The sequence below is a fragment of the Sinocyclocheilus grahami genome, unplaced genomic scaffold (assembly GCF_001515645.1).
Source record: "Sinocyclocheilus grahami isolate Dianchi unplaced genomic scaffold, SAMN03320097.WGS_v1.1 scaffold192.1, whole genome shotgun sequence".
In the NCBI taxonomy this organism is placed as follows: domain Eukaryota; kingdom Metazoa; phylum Chordata; class Actinopteri; order Cypriniformes; family Cyprinidae; genus Sinocyclocheilus; species Sinocyclocheilus grahami.
Window position 1 is genome coordinate 603,739 of NW_015505371.1, and position 12,893 is coordinate 616,631.

The following is a 12,893-nucleotide window of genomic DNA, read 5'->3' on the forward strand; positions in this document are numbered from 1 at the left end:
TTTTGGAAGAAAACGTTTTTGTTTTTTCCTAATGTTATTTATGCATTTTTTTTCATCAATCTATACTTGTTTATAAACAACTGTCAGTTGCATTTTGATAATATTTAATAATTAAAACAACAAAAACACGTTGCAAACTCCTGAAGATCTACTGTGTGCTGCACTACAAAGCAAAGAAACTAAAGATGAATCCACCCAGTGTCTCACCATCCATGTCAGAGTTCATGGCGAAATGCTCGTCTTCTGTTTTGAAATGCAGGGCTGCGACTCGTGTGAACACACTTCAGGATGAGCGCAAGGCCTGATGGAAACTCTAAAAACACAGACCGGGAGTTTGCAAAGAGGCTTTCAGTCATAATGTGGAGTCTTATTCATTGATGCTGCAATGCTAGGCGCTACATAATAGACTAAATAGCATGCGCAGTGTAACAGTTACAGTACACTGTGGTTGTATAGCTTGTGTAATATGATAGTATTCCGTCATTTTGTAGATGGCCTAAGTCAAAGTACGCAGAATAAAGCGCAAAATAGTTTCACATCTTCTCGTAAATGCTGCTAACGTTAGCTGACACACAGCTGATGAGGTAAACAAACCAACACACTGCCCATTACAGTCCCCGCTGAAGCACAGTTCATGACCTTCGCCTAAATGTATACACATATAAATCTACAAAATAAAAATAAATGATGTAAATAACATCCAAACCTTCGCAATGTGAAATTAGACCGGCCGAGAAGATCCTTCTTCTTGGTCGTCTTCGTCTTCTTCTTCTTCTTCTTCTTCTTCTTCTTCTTCTAACACACTGCCCATTACAGTCCCCGCTGAAGCACAGTTCATGACCTTCGCCTAAATGTATACACATATAAATCTACAAAATAAAAATAAATTATGTAAATAACATCCAAACCTTCGCAATGTGAAATTAGACCGGCCGAAAAGATCCTTCTTCTTCGTCTTCGTCTTCGTCTTCTTCTTCTTCCTCTTCTTCTTCTTGGTGTTTAATGGCGGATGGCATACAACTTTTAGGTGCATTACCGCGACCTACTGATTAGGAGTGTGGATCAGGATCGTACTCTTCAATAAATTCTATTATATAATCCAGTGTCCTTTAAATAACGCATTACAAATTTAAAGTTTTTATCCCCTGATTTATTCCCCAAAATGTTAGTTTTATTTCCCCAAATTAAGTTTTTCTTCGTCGTCTTCTTCTTCTTTGGTGTTTTATTGGCGGTTGGCAAACCAACTAATAGGTGCATTACCGCCTCTTACTGGACTGGAGTGTGGATCCAGATTTATGCAATATATATGATGGGTGAAAGAGGGGAAAGGGCCACAAAAAAAAAAAACCTTTAACAAAAACATTCTTCTTAATAAATAACAATAAACATATTATTTATATTCTCTTACTTAATTCACATTCTTTTATAAACTTAATAATATCATCATATATCTTGTTAGCTGATTTCCCCAATAAACCTGACAAGGAATAGTCATGGTGTTTAACTTTCTTCATTGACTTAATAAGGCGATATCTCTCATTACTGTATTCTACACATTGAAGTAGTACATGTTCAACTGTTTCTTGTTGATTACAGTGTACACAGGCTGGGTGCTTACCAATTCTATATAATGTACTATTAAGTCCCGTATGTCCAATTCTAAGGCGTGTAATGATATTGCCTTCCCTTCGATTCCTGCTTTCCTTTCTCCCAGCATCAACTGTTTTTTTTATATTATACAAATATCTACCCGTTCCATGGTCATCCCAATATATCTGCCAAACTGATTGTGTATATGTTCTACTGTATACTTTAGCTTCTGCTTTACTTATTGGAATATGTAGATCTACTTGCTTTATTCTTAGAGTTTGTTTAGCCAGAATATAAACCTTCTCATTTCCCTCCACACCAACATGAGCAGGAACCCAAATTAATTGTGTAGACATACCCTTAACATTAATTTCATACATCTTGCAGAATATGTCGTTAATAATATCCATCCTAACTGATGACCTGCCAGATTTGATACTTTCAAGAGCTGAAAAACTATCAGATGTGTTATTTACTTCCTTCTCTTCTGTCCACTGTAGGCCCAATAATACTGCCAATAGCTCTGTAGCATATACTGACAAATGGTTGGTTATAAAATTCACACATTGGAATATATTGGAATATATACTGCTGCACCTGCATATCCTGTGTCAGGATCCTTGGATCCATCTGTAAATAAAACCATTGACTGTGGGAAATGTTTCTCAAAATACTTCCGGACTATATACCTTATCGGAAGTTGATTAGAATTGTCTTTCAGTTCCTGTTGTAAACTAAGGTCAACAGTTGGCAAGGGGAATAACCAGGGAGGAATTGAGGAAATTGATACTGTATTACTGTACTGTAATTGATGTAATCCTATATTTCTTGCTTTAGCATCACCTATCCACCCAAAACTTGTCTAATTGATTTCATTGTGTTCCCAGCATTCTTTTAATACGCTTTTGACAGGATGTTTTTCATTTTGTCCTTGGAGATTGACCCAGTATGCCATCATTAATTTTACTCTTCTAATTCTTAATGGCATTAACCTAACAGCTTTTACTTGCTCTAGTTGTTCAGAAAAGACCCCACACGACCACAGCGATGTCTTCTGGAGTCTGACGGCATGATTAAGTATTAACCCTTTAGAGCCCACAAAATAAATGTGTTTTATTATACATTTAATTATATTCCTGAGCTGATTTTACATTCACAAATGAAAATCTTCTTTCTTTTTGAAAATTACCTGAATACATGATCTCAGTAAAAACATTTTTTTAAAACTACAACACTTTTTGTACTAGATTGGTCTACTTTATTTCGTATTTATTTGTTTATTTTATTGTCATTTTATATGACTTTTTTCAATGAGTAGTATTCGTTTCAAAGAATCGTTTCAAAACAGGTTGACGCGTGAACTGCTCGGACTGATTCAATCCATGAAAGTGAATAAATCGTTCATGCTTTCTAGGAAACGCAGACCCAGACAGACCTGTTCAACCGATTCACTGAAATGATCCGTCAATACTTCGTTTTTTAGAACGTATAGGTAGAGCTAATTATTTAACAACATACAATACATAAACTAAAATATCAATAAGCATTTACAAACGCCTTTCATCTTTCATTTGTGAGAGTAGCAGTATGCATTTTATTGTATTTATTCTTAATGCATCCACTCCATTATCTCTACGTTACCATACAGCATAGCTTTTTACTTGCTCCGTACAGTTTTGTTCAGAACAGTATTCCAAATTAAGAGTAAGTACAAATTATGATAATTACCAGAAGTGAATGTCATTTTAAGCCTTAGTTTCTCATAAACAAACAAATAAACATACAATGTCTAAAGACAAGCTATAGCAGTATATACATTTGGAAGGGATTTATTAACATTTTCCATATTGTTCAATACAGTATGACATTTTTGAGTAAATAGAATACAACAAGACTAAGTAAAAAAAAAAACTATTTCAGATACAATACCTAAAGAAATTCTCATCACAACAAATATTTCACTTCTGTTTTGAGTAAAAACAACACGAGCCCTATAAGAGGAAAATAAATCTTAGGAATGCATGAATAAGCATTCTATTTGTTATTAATAAGAAACAACAAGCTTCTATAAATGTCTTTGTTCACAAAAAGAAAAGAAAAATATTTCACAGCCTGTTATAATAAGCCTGACAAAAATAGAGTTATCTGGGTTTATAGGCTGTTGGAATTGAAACTGAGGTGCTTATTATGTTGCTATATATATTCACTATGAATAATGAGTAGACAGTTTCCAAATAATAACAATAAATAGGAAATTTCACTTTAAGATGTCATTGTACTAGGTTAAATGTGCTTTGCTTTGAGGTTTTGGGTGCAAGTCAGTGATGAAATCATGTTTTTGGGTCATTATAGGTAGAAGCATGTAATAAAATGCGAATAGAAGATACAAAAAAGGAAGAGAATTATGAAGAATGAGGTCTTCAGAGTGCTGTGGATTACTAGTTAAGGTCTAGTAGATTCTCATGAACATTGAATAACATTATGTGTTGTACGGACATTGATGCTGCTTGAACTGCTCAGTATCACTGAATGTTTGGTTGCATTGAGAGCAGTGATGGGAGTTTCGCAGCGGTGGGAGTTTCACCATTGCATCGTTAATGTGGGTGTGCTGATGCCGTTTTAGATATTCCACTCGACTGAAACGTTTCCCACATGTCCCACACTCATACGGTCTTTCACCCGTGTGGATGCGCTGGTGCCTCTCCAGGTTCCCGAGACGACTGAAGCTGCGGCCGCACTGCGGGCACCTGTGGGGTCGCTCACCTGTGTGAACCAGTTGATGACGCTCGAGAGACCGCGAGTGCGTAAAGCGTTTGCCGCAGAGTTCGCAGTGGTGAGTCTGCTCTCCCGCCTGGACACAATCATGGTTTTTAAGGCTCCAGGCGTGGCCAAACGCACTCCCGCACACGGAGCACTGATAGGGCCGCTCCTCGGCCGCAGGGCATGAGTGCTTCATGAGGTCAGACGTGGAATTGAAGCCGCTGCCGCACCTTGTGCAGAAATGCAGCATGTCCCCACTCTCTCCTCCTGACTCCTCTTCCTCTTCTTTGTTGCTAGGGGCTGATGGGAGTTGTTGTTCAGCAGGGTCTGCTCTATGTGACGAGGACGACATTGCCTGCTGAGAGCTACATAAACCATCAAGTCCGATGAACGCCACGCCTTCAGATCCACACGTCTCCTGAGACGGGCTGCCCAGGCCAGACTCCGCCTCCTCACGTTCGCGCTCTGCCTTGAGGGCCGTCTCCAGTCCGCTGAGCTCATCTCCACCAGTCACTGGTTCCTCTGACAAGGCCGGCTGCTCCTCCCACACTTCAGCAGCAGCAGATTCAGGACCAGCAGAAGCAGGGCCCATTTCACCTGCAGACAGAAATGAGATATATCAGACATAAGAGCGTTAAGGACAAAATTTTACCTCCAAATTAAATTGCTAGAAATGCTTTTCAAAGAAGTCTCTTATGATCACCAATGCTGCATTTATTTCTTCAAAAATACAGTAAAAACATAAATATTGTGAAATATTATTACAGTTTTCTACCTGAAAATATTTGAAAATACAATTTATTAGTGTGATGGCAAAGCTGAATTTACACACATCAGCTTTTTTATCATTCTTTTGTATACATCAGCCGTTCATAGTGGCCACAGCTGTCAAGCTCCCAAAAACACACATGCACATTAAAAACCATAAAAGTATCAATAACAATGGCTTTGTGTGCAAAACAAAAACTTAAGTCACTAAAGGGACAGCCCATCCAAAAAGAACAATTCTATCAATTTACTCACCCTTCCAAACCTGTTGCATTTTTCTTCTGTGGAACAAAGAAGATATTTTTAAGAATATTGGTAACCAAGCAGTTTCGGTGTTCCCACTGACTTCTATTGTATAGACAAAAAATATAATGGAAGTTAATGGGATTCAGAACTGTTTGGTTACCAATATTCTTCATAATGTCTTCTTTCATGTTCCACAGAAGAAAACAAATTCATACAGGTTTGGAATGATGTGACGGTGAGTAAATGATGACAAAGGTTTCATTTTTGTGTGAACTATTCCTTTTTGCGTAAAATTGGTCACCTTTTTTTGGAACTTGACAGTCGTGGGCCCAATATACTGTTGATGTATGAAAAAATGTGTACAGTTTTCAAAATTTCTCCTCGTGTTTCACTGAAAAAAAAAACACAAAGGTGAGTACCTAATGACAAAATTGTGTTCTTCAAGTGAACTATTCCTTTACCCGTTCATGTTCACAATCACAAAGAAATTATTAGCTGTTTTCCCAAACAAAGCATTGCAGTGCTCACCGTGGGTGGGACTGGGGGAGGAAGGGTTGGTTTCACTTTGGTTCATCTGTAGAGCCTCTTGCAACAGCCTCAGGGAGTCTGATCTGTAGCCTTCCACCTTTATCCATCATCCCACAGAAGCAGAAAGAACAAGAACATAAGGTGTGAAATAAATTCACTTTGCTAACAATAAAACATTTCTTTTAAAACAGATCATAAACATTTCAGGCAGAGCTGAGGTGATAGTAATCTTATGTTACATATGTGCTGTTATTTTAACATTTAAACTTGTTTTAGTGCAATAAAGGTGTATTATTTTGATTGACAGGTAAGTTGGTGGTCCTTTAGTGATGTGATCATATGTGATTCTGACTACTTTGATAGTCAGCTATCAATACTTAGCTCTGACCTTGTTTTACACTGGTAAATAACACTGTCCACTTGTGATCTGAGCACCATACAGATGTTAAAATCAGATGTAAATGTAGTCTTATTATTAATAGTCAACAAGCACATGCATACTTTTGGGAATATGACCTCTTAAAGGGATAGTTCAACCAAAAATAAAAAATGTTGTGGGTGAAAAAAAAAAAAAAAATCGCCCCCGGTAGATCCTACCCCACCAACCACCAGAGCACATAAAATACCAAAAATAAAAAAACATTTTATTAAGCAAAATACATGACAATACAAACAACAATAAAATCAGAAATGGACTTTAACTGTCAGCACTCCAGCTTAAAGACCATCTGGGTTTTGTGATCCTTGTTCATGCGCCTCAATCCATGTAGGGCTTTTCAGAAAGTCAGCGTGCGCCATTACTCTATTTCAGAGTGACAGTACGATATTTTTTTGAAAAATATAGGTAACCAAACAGTTGATGGTAGCTATTGACTTCCATTGTATTTTTTATCCATACTACAGAAGTCAATAGCTACCAGCAACTGTTTGGTTACCTACATTCATCAAAATGTCATCTTCTGTGTTCAGCAGAAGAAAGAAAATCATAGAGGTTTTGGACAACTTGAGGGTGAGTAGACAGAATTTTTATTTTTGTGTGAACAATCCCTTGAAATAACATAATACAGAGAGAAAGATGATTAAAAAAAAGTGAATTACAGTTACTATAATTCTTGGGTTATAATCTTTGGTGCAGTCTCTGCACTTGCAGTATCGACTAAAATATACTTTCAAATCAGTTTGCATTTGTAGAAAGGGGGTTTTCTGTTCAGGTCCTTCTTCTGTCCATAGCCCTCTGCATCTCCTCTTTCTCCTCCGCTCCCTGCAGCTGTTTCCTCACATCTGATTGGCTACTCACCTCCTCTTTAATGCTGGCCACCTCCTTCCTCTCCCCAGAGACACATATCCTTTCCTCCTCCTCCTCCCCACCTCCACCTCCACCTCCTCCAGTTGGCAGATGGACACGGAACACGTCCCTCCTCTCATCCCTCACTCTTCCAGTCCCCTCCTTCCACGCATCAGCACTCCACTCCTTCCCCTGCCTGCCTCCTGAGAGAGAAAGATGGGAGGGGGAAAGAGGAGAGAGGAGAACAGGAGGGGGAGGGAGGAATGCAAAAGAGGAGGAGAGGAAGGAGAAAGAAACCTGAGAACTGAGGAGCAGGTCGCCATTATGGTTTCCCACTCAAAGGCTCGAAAAATGCACGATAAAACAGCATCACACAATGGGTCCGAGTTGGCCAGTGCGCTTACTTTGGAGATCCGTTCTGCGCGCTTTGCGCACGGTGTCGTCCGCGCCAAGCAGACCAGCCGCGCGCCGACTGGCCGCCCAGCCCATGCCATATTTGCGTTCGTTTCTCAATTTATTCTCAGTCAGCCTCAGTCTCAATTTCAACGCTTCGTTCTCTTTTCTGTTCAGCGAGATTTCCACCAGGTAGTCGTTCACCGTGTCCTGGAAGAGTTTGGTGATCTCGCACACGGATGCGCGGACCAAACTATCCATGACAGCAGTCAGGTGCGCTTGAAAGGTCTTGACCGATTCCGCCATGGTTTTACTAGTTTTCAGTCGCACAAATAATAAATAAAGTTCCGTCCAACAAAACTATGTCACGCCATATTCAACACCAGTTATACTTCATGTTTTAAGCATCAGCTTTACAATAACAACACTTAATTTAAATGAGCATGTAGTAATAACAATCTGACATCAACTATGGCAACGGCTGTCACCCGAAGTAACCCAACTTTGCGCACAGCCAATGGAACAGACCCTGTTTCTCTATCTGCTCTCTCTTTAAGCTCGCGACCACACCAATCAAATCCTCAAAAGATGAAATTCCACTCCAGATGACGGCCCAAATATAGTCGATGGCTAAAAAAGGTCCGTGTTCATGTTTTACGAGCGTGTATCAGCGGCACAGTTTCGCCAAGTCGAGACCACCCTTCTCAACTCGAGAGGTTTTAATTCTCGCCTACAATATTATTTCCGGATGTCGCGTTTTGCGCACGCGCAGAGCTACCGTAATTACCCGGAAAAGTAGGCCTGGTTAGCTTTGGCAGCTATTTCCTGCTCGTAGATTTGTTTTGGTTATTGAATACATATGCGTACAAAATAAAATAAGAATAAGCTCTTTACCCTGTTGCTAAATGCTGTGCACTATTACAGAGGCAAATGTTTGCAAGATATATAGCATAAATATATATAATATTTATAAATATTCTGTCATGTTATCAAGATGCAGCTTTTGTCAATTATGTTCCAGATCTATGGAACACATTAACAAGGGAATAAAGCCAGCTTGCTAAAAAAAATAGTATTTTTACTGCAGCTAGCAAATTATTTTTCTTAAGTATTATTATGTTGTTTTTTGTTATGCATTTTATGTATAATCATTTTATCTTTTCTTATCATTATAAAGTATAGTTCATTTTAATCTTGTTATATTAGTTTTGGTATTTTTTTAATGTGAAGTATTTGGTGACTATTGTAATATAAGTTTATGATAATAATTGTTATTATATTTAATGTTGTTGTTAAAGTAAACGTTTCAGCAGTGTTTTTGAGGGCTCTTAACATTGTCAAATAGACTGTCCCTTTCTGCTGTTCTTCATTCCACTGGAATTTTTATAGTCTTATTTCTACAGCGTGACAGTCTTATTTTTTCCACTTTTCTCTTGGCTGTTATTTGTATAATACTGTTTATTGTATAAATATTTTACTTTATTGCATAATACTGTTTATTAAAAATATATAATAATACAATTAATAAACAAAAAAATATTTTAGAGTAATTAGTCAAATGAAATTTCGGCTAATGTAACTGTCTTCGGTTGTGCACCATGCTTCTGCATCATCATGCACTTCTAGGGCTGCATGCGCCAGCCGAGCAACGTCTTATGCTAACGGGCCTGCACTGCCAAATCTTTATGTGGGTCATATGGTGTTTTACGGTAGCCTAGAAGAAGTACTGGCATCGCGGTTACTTAGCTTATTCAACCCGGGGCTCACATCTGGATACATTCCCGAAGGATCCTTCCACCGTGCACTATTTTGCAGCAGACCAAGTGCTGTCTCACCGTTGCAGTCATGCCGATGTTCGTGGTGAACACAAATGTTGCAAAGGACGCGGTTCCTGCTGAGCTGCTCTCGGAGGCCACGCAGGAGCTCGCCAAAGTAATGGGCAAACCCGCGCAGGTGAGCAGAGTCAGACTGCATGTTTCTTATTTCCTACAAATCGAATGACTTTTTTTATTAGTGGACATGGAATGAGGAACTAAATACTGTATCGAGACAATGAAACATACAAAAGACTTACTCTACAGTTATCCCTTTAGCTGTAGCTTAAGTCATGTTGGACTTTTCATTGTCTTAACGTTAAAGAGATCTAGACATCATCGCTATTATTTGTCTCGAATTAAGCTTAACTAGTGATGGGAAATCAGTCTCATTTCAGTGAACCATGCTTTCGAACAAATTGTTTCAAAGAACCAGTTAAAAAAAACACGATTGATTCTTTTACTTCCTGACGCAATTACGTGACCGCGTTGTACCAGACCCCCCCGTGTGTGGCATTACATACATATAGCTGTTTACTAAGTATTACAGTATTAAAAATGTGTATTTCAGTTCAGTGTTTTCGAGCCATGTATCGATTCATAAAATAAACTCATTAAAAAAGTAATTTGGAAGCTTATAATAAGCCAAAACTGCGTTTACATGACACGAAATTAATATACATTTTGTTTTGAAAATTTAGACTCGAGAACCGCTCGGATTCGTGAATGAATCTTTCAGATCTGTTTCTTTGAAAAGATCCTGTTCAAAATAACTGCATCATTAACTATTTACCCTTGTGCGTCTCTCTTTGTATTGCTGCATGACAGTACATCGCCATTCACATCATCCCGGATCAGATGATGATGTTCGGGGGCAAAGGAGATCCGTGCGCGCTCTGCTCTCTCACCAGCATCGGAAAGATCGGGGGCACGCAAAATAAGCAATACTCCAAACTTCTTATGGGCTTGCTAAACAAACACCTTGGCATTTCACCTGACAGGTAAATCCATGTATTACAGCTGTCTGTATTTTGCACTTAGCAGAATATTATGCAAAATTTCAAATGAATATAACTTGCAAATTTCAAATGAATTTCAGTTGTTACAGTTTTTCTCCATTTGCTTAAACACATTTCTTGAAATTGTGACTCCTTTTCTCAAAACTCTAAACTCAAATCCATAACCCAATTCCCCATATGTCCTATTTTCAGGTCAAAATGAAGCTCTCCACTCAAAACTATTCAATTTTGCTGAAAATAACAAACTTTGCCCTCAGACGTGACACACAACCCCTCAAAAACACACACACTACAGCACAGTCTTGCACACTAGTGAGATCAATTCATAACACTGTTGCAAAAACCTTCTTTTGGCAATCAGGTATCATTTTACAACTCAATGTCTATTACAGTATACAACATAATTAGAGCAGATACATGTTACAGCAAATATAACAGATACAGTGAAATTCAACAATAAGCTTTACAGTAAGAAAATATTATCTTCATTACACTGCTCAGGGCTCGACAGTGCGACCATTTACTACTGCGTGCGACTATGAAATTTATTTTAGGAGCACCAGTGCGACTGACCCGATCATCATCATACTTGTGATTGCGCTCAGGGAAGCTTCAAAGCTTTCTACGTGTTTTTGCAGCGTCGAGTAATGTATCAGACATATATCTCACCAATCCTTCATAAGCAAAGTGTAGACAGGGTGTAAATAAGAGATTCATCACACAGTGTAGAGAGCTTCGTTGATTATAAATGTGCAAATATAACAGATACAGTGAAATTCAACAATAAGCTTTGCATTAAGAAAATATTATCTTCATTACACTGCTGTAAAGAGATCTTGCAGTACAGTAGATGAAAAGCACTAGAAAGGAAACGGTCAAATACCAAAGAATTGCATATGAACACACAACAGAATATAGAGTCATCTCTTAGTTCTGCAAAAAATACAGTACATGTAAGAAGTACTTGGCTACAAATCAGTTAAGCAGTTATGAGTTTGAGGGTGTACAACTTGTGCTTCAGTATTTACAGTACATATATATAAAAAGTAAAAGTTTGTGATTTTTGAGGTAGTTATATTGTGTGTTTGTGTTTTCTAAATGAGAACATGGTTAAACCTGTGCAAAATGATGCCGTTCTTGTGTAGAGTTTTGCAGAAAATACTGAGCAAATTGGAGCGTGTGTGAAAACAGGTGAAATGTGTTAAAGGTTTTGAGAAACGTGTTTTTGTTTCAGGAACTGTATGAATGGTTTGGAAAATTGTGCCAAACGAATCAGTTAGTGTGTTAGCAATCGAGAAAAACTGTAATATGCTTATGCATGCATACATATTAAGATGTACCTTTCATATTATGGGTTGTTTTGTATGTCAAATGCAGTTATTTGTTTGTTTAGTAAAACCTTTTTGTATTGTTTTTCAGGATTTATATAAACTTTGTTGATATGGATGCAGCTAATGTGGCTTGGAACAGCACTACCTTTGGATAAAGAATATAGATTTATGATCCAATATAAGGTGGCGGTTTCTATTCCAGCTCTACTTGGAGAAAAGCTGTTGGGAGCATAATGCTATCAGTCAATTAAATCTTAACACACAGCACTTACTGCTTACAGCAGACAACATCTCCCTTTGACAATAAAGCTTTCTTTAAACTGCATTGAGATGTTTTTGTTATACATGCCTCTTTAAAGCACAGATGTTTTTACGAAATCATAATGCTGACAAGGGGATTTTATTGTTATTGGCCATACAATTCAATGGTAAATTAAATTAGATATTAACACATAAATATCCAAAATAAAAGAAACCACAACATACTGGGCAAATGAAGTAGCTCAGCATTAGACTTAAGGCATCATGATGAATTTGTAGCATTTTTAATTCTTGAGCCACACTTCCAATGTTAAAAATCTTGTTTTAGGCATGTCTTAGTGTTTGAGTCTTAATTTGTGTGCTAATAAACCTTAAGTCATACCCAGGTACGATACTGAACTGTTTCTGTACTATCGATTTCATAACTAGCCTAGCAAAAACATCCTTTTGAGAAATCAGCAGAGGGGAAATACATGCTTCAAAAGTAAGATTATAAAAGGCGCAGTGGCATATATATATGATGTGAGACCACATCTGTCTGAAATATTTTAGCAACAACAATGAGACTACAGGTGCATCTCAAATTAGAATGTCGTGGAAAAGTTCATTTATCACTGCACCTGTTTACCAATATATTTTGGAGCACTTCCTGCTTCCCTCTGCTGATCAGCTTTTTGAAAATGCTGATTTCCTTTTCCAGCAGGATTTGGCACCTGCCCACACTGCCAAAAGCACCAAAAGTTGGTTAAATGACCATGGTGTTGGTGTGCTTGACTGGCCAGCAAACTCACCAGACCTGAACCCCATAGAGAATCTATGGGGTATTGTCAAGAGGAAAATTAGAAACAAGAGACCAAAAAATGCAGATGAGCTGAAGGCCACTGTCAAAGAAACCTGG

The 12,893-nt window shown here is 38.0% G+C and overlaps 2 protein-coding genes across 2 annotated transcripts; one reads left to right on the top strand and one right to left on the bottom strand.

Moving 5' to 3' along the window:
* Positions 1-3,490: 3,490 nt before the first annotated feature.
* LOC107594871 (zinc finger protein 436-like) lies at positions 3,491-8,328 on the bottom strand. Its single transcript, XM_016285076.1, has 4 exons — positions 7,582-8,328; positions 7,190-7,380; positions 5,893-5,989; positions 3,491-4,947 (listed from the first exon to the last, which is right to left on the bottom strand). Exons 1-4 carry the CDS (start codon positions 7,874-7,876, stop codon positions 4,070-4,072), a joined length of 1,461 nt encoding a protein of 486 aa, XP_016140562.1. The 5' UTR covers positions 7,877-8,328; the 3' UTR covers positions 3,491-4,069.
* Positions 8,329-9,233: 905 nt separating this feature from the next.
* Positions 9,234-12,059, top strand: LOC107594906 (macrophage migration inhibitory factor-like). The gene is made up of 3 exons (XM_016285120.1): positions 9,234-9,523; positions 10,213-10,385; positions 11,823-12,059. The coding sequence occupies exons 1-3, from the start codon at positions 9,416-9,418 to the stop codon at positions 11,887-11,889; spliced, it is 348 nt and encodes a 115-aa protein (XP_016140606.1). The 5' UTR covers positions 9,234-9,415; the 3' UTR covers positions 11,890-12,059.
* The last annotated feature ends 834 nt before the right edge of the window (positions 12,060-12,893 follow it).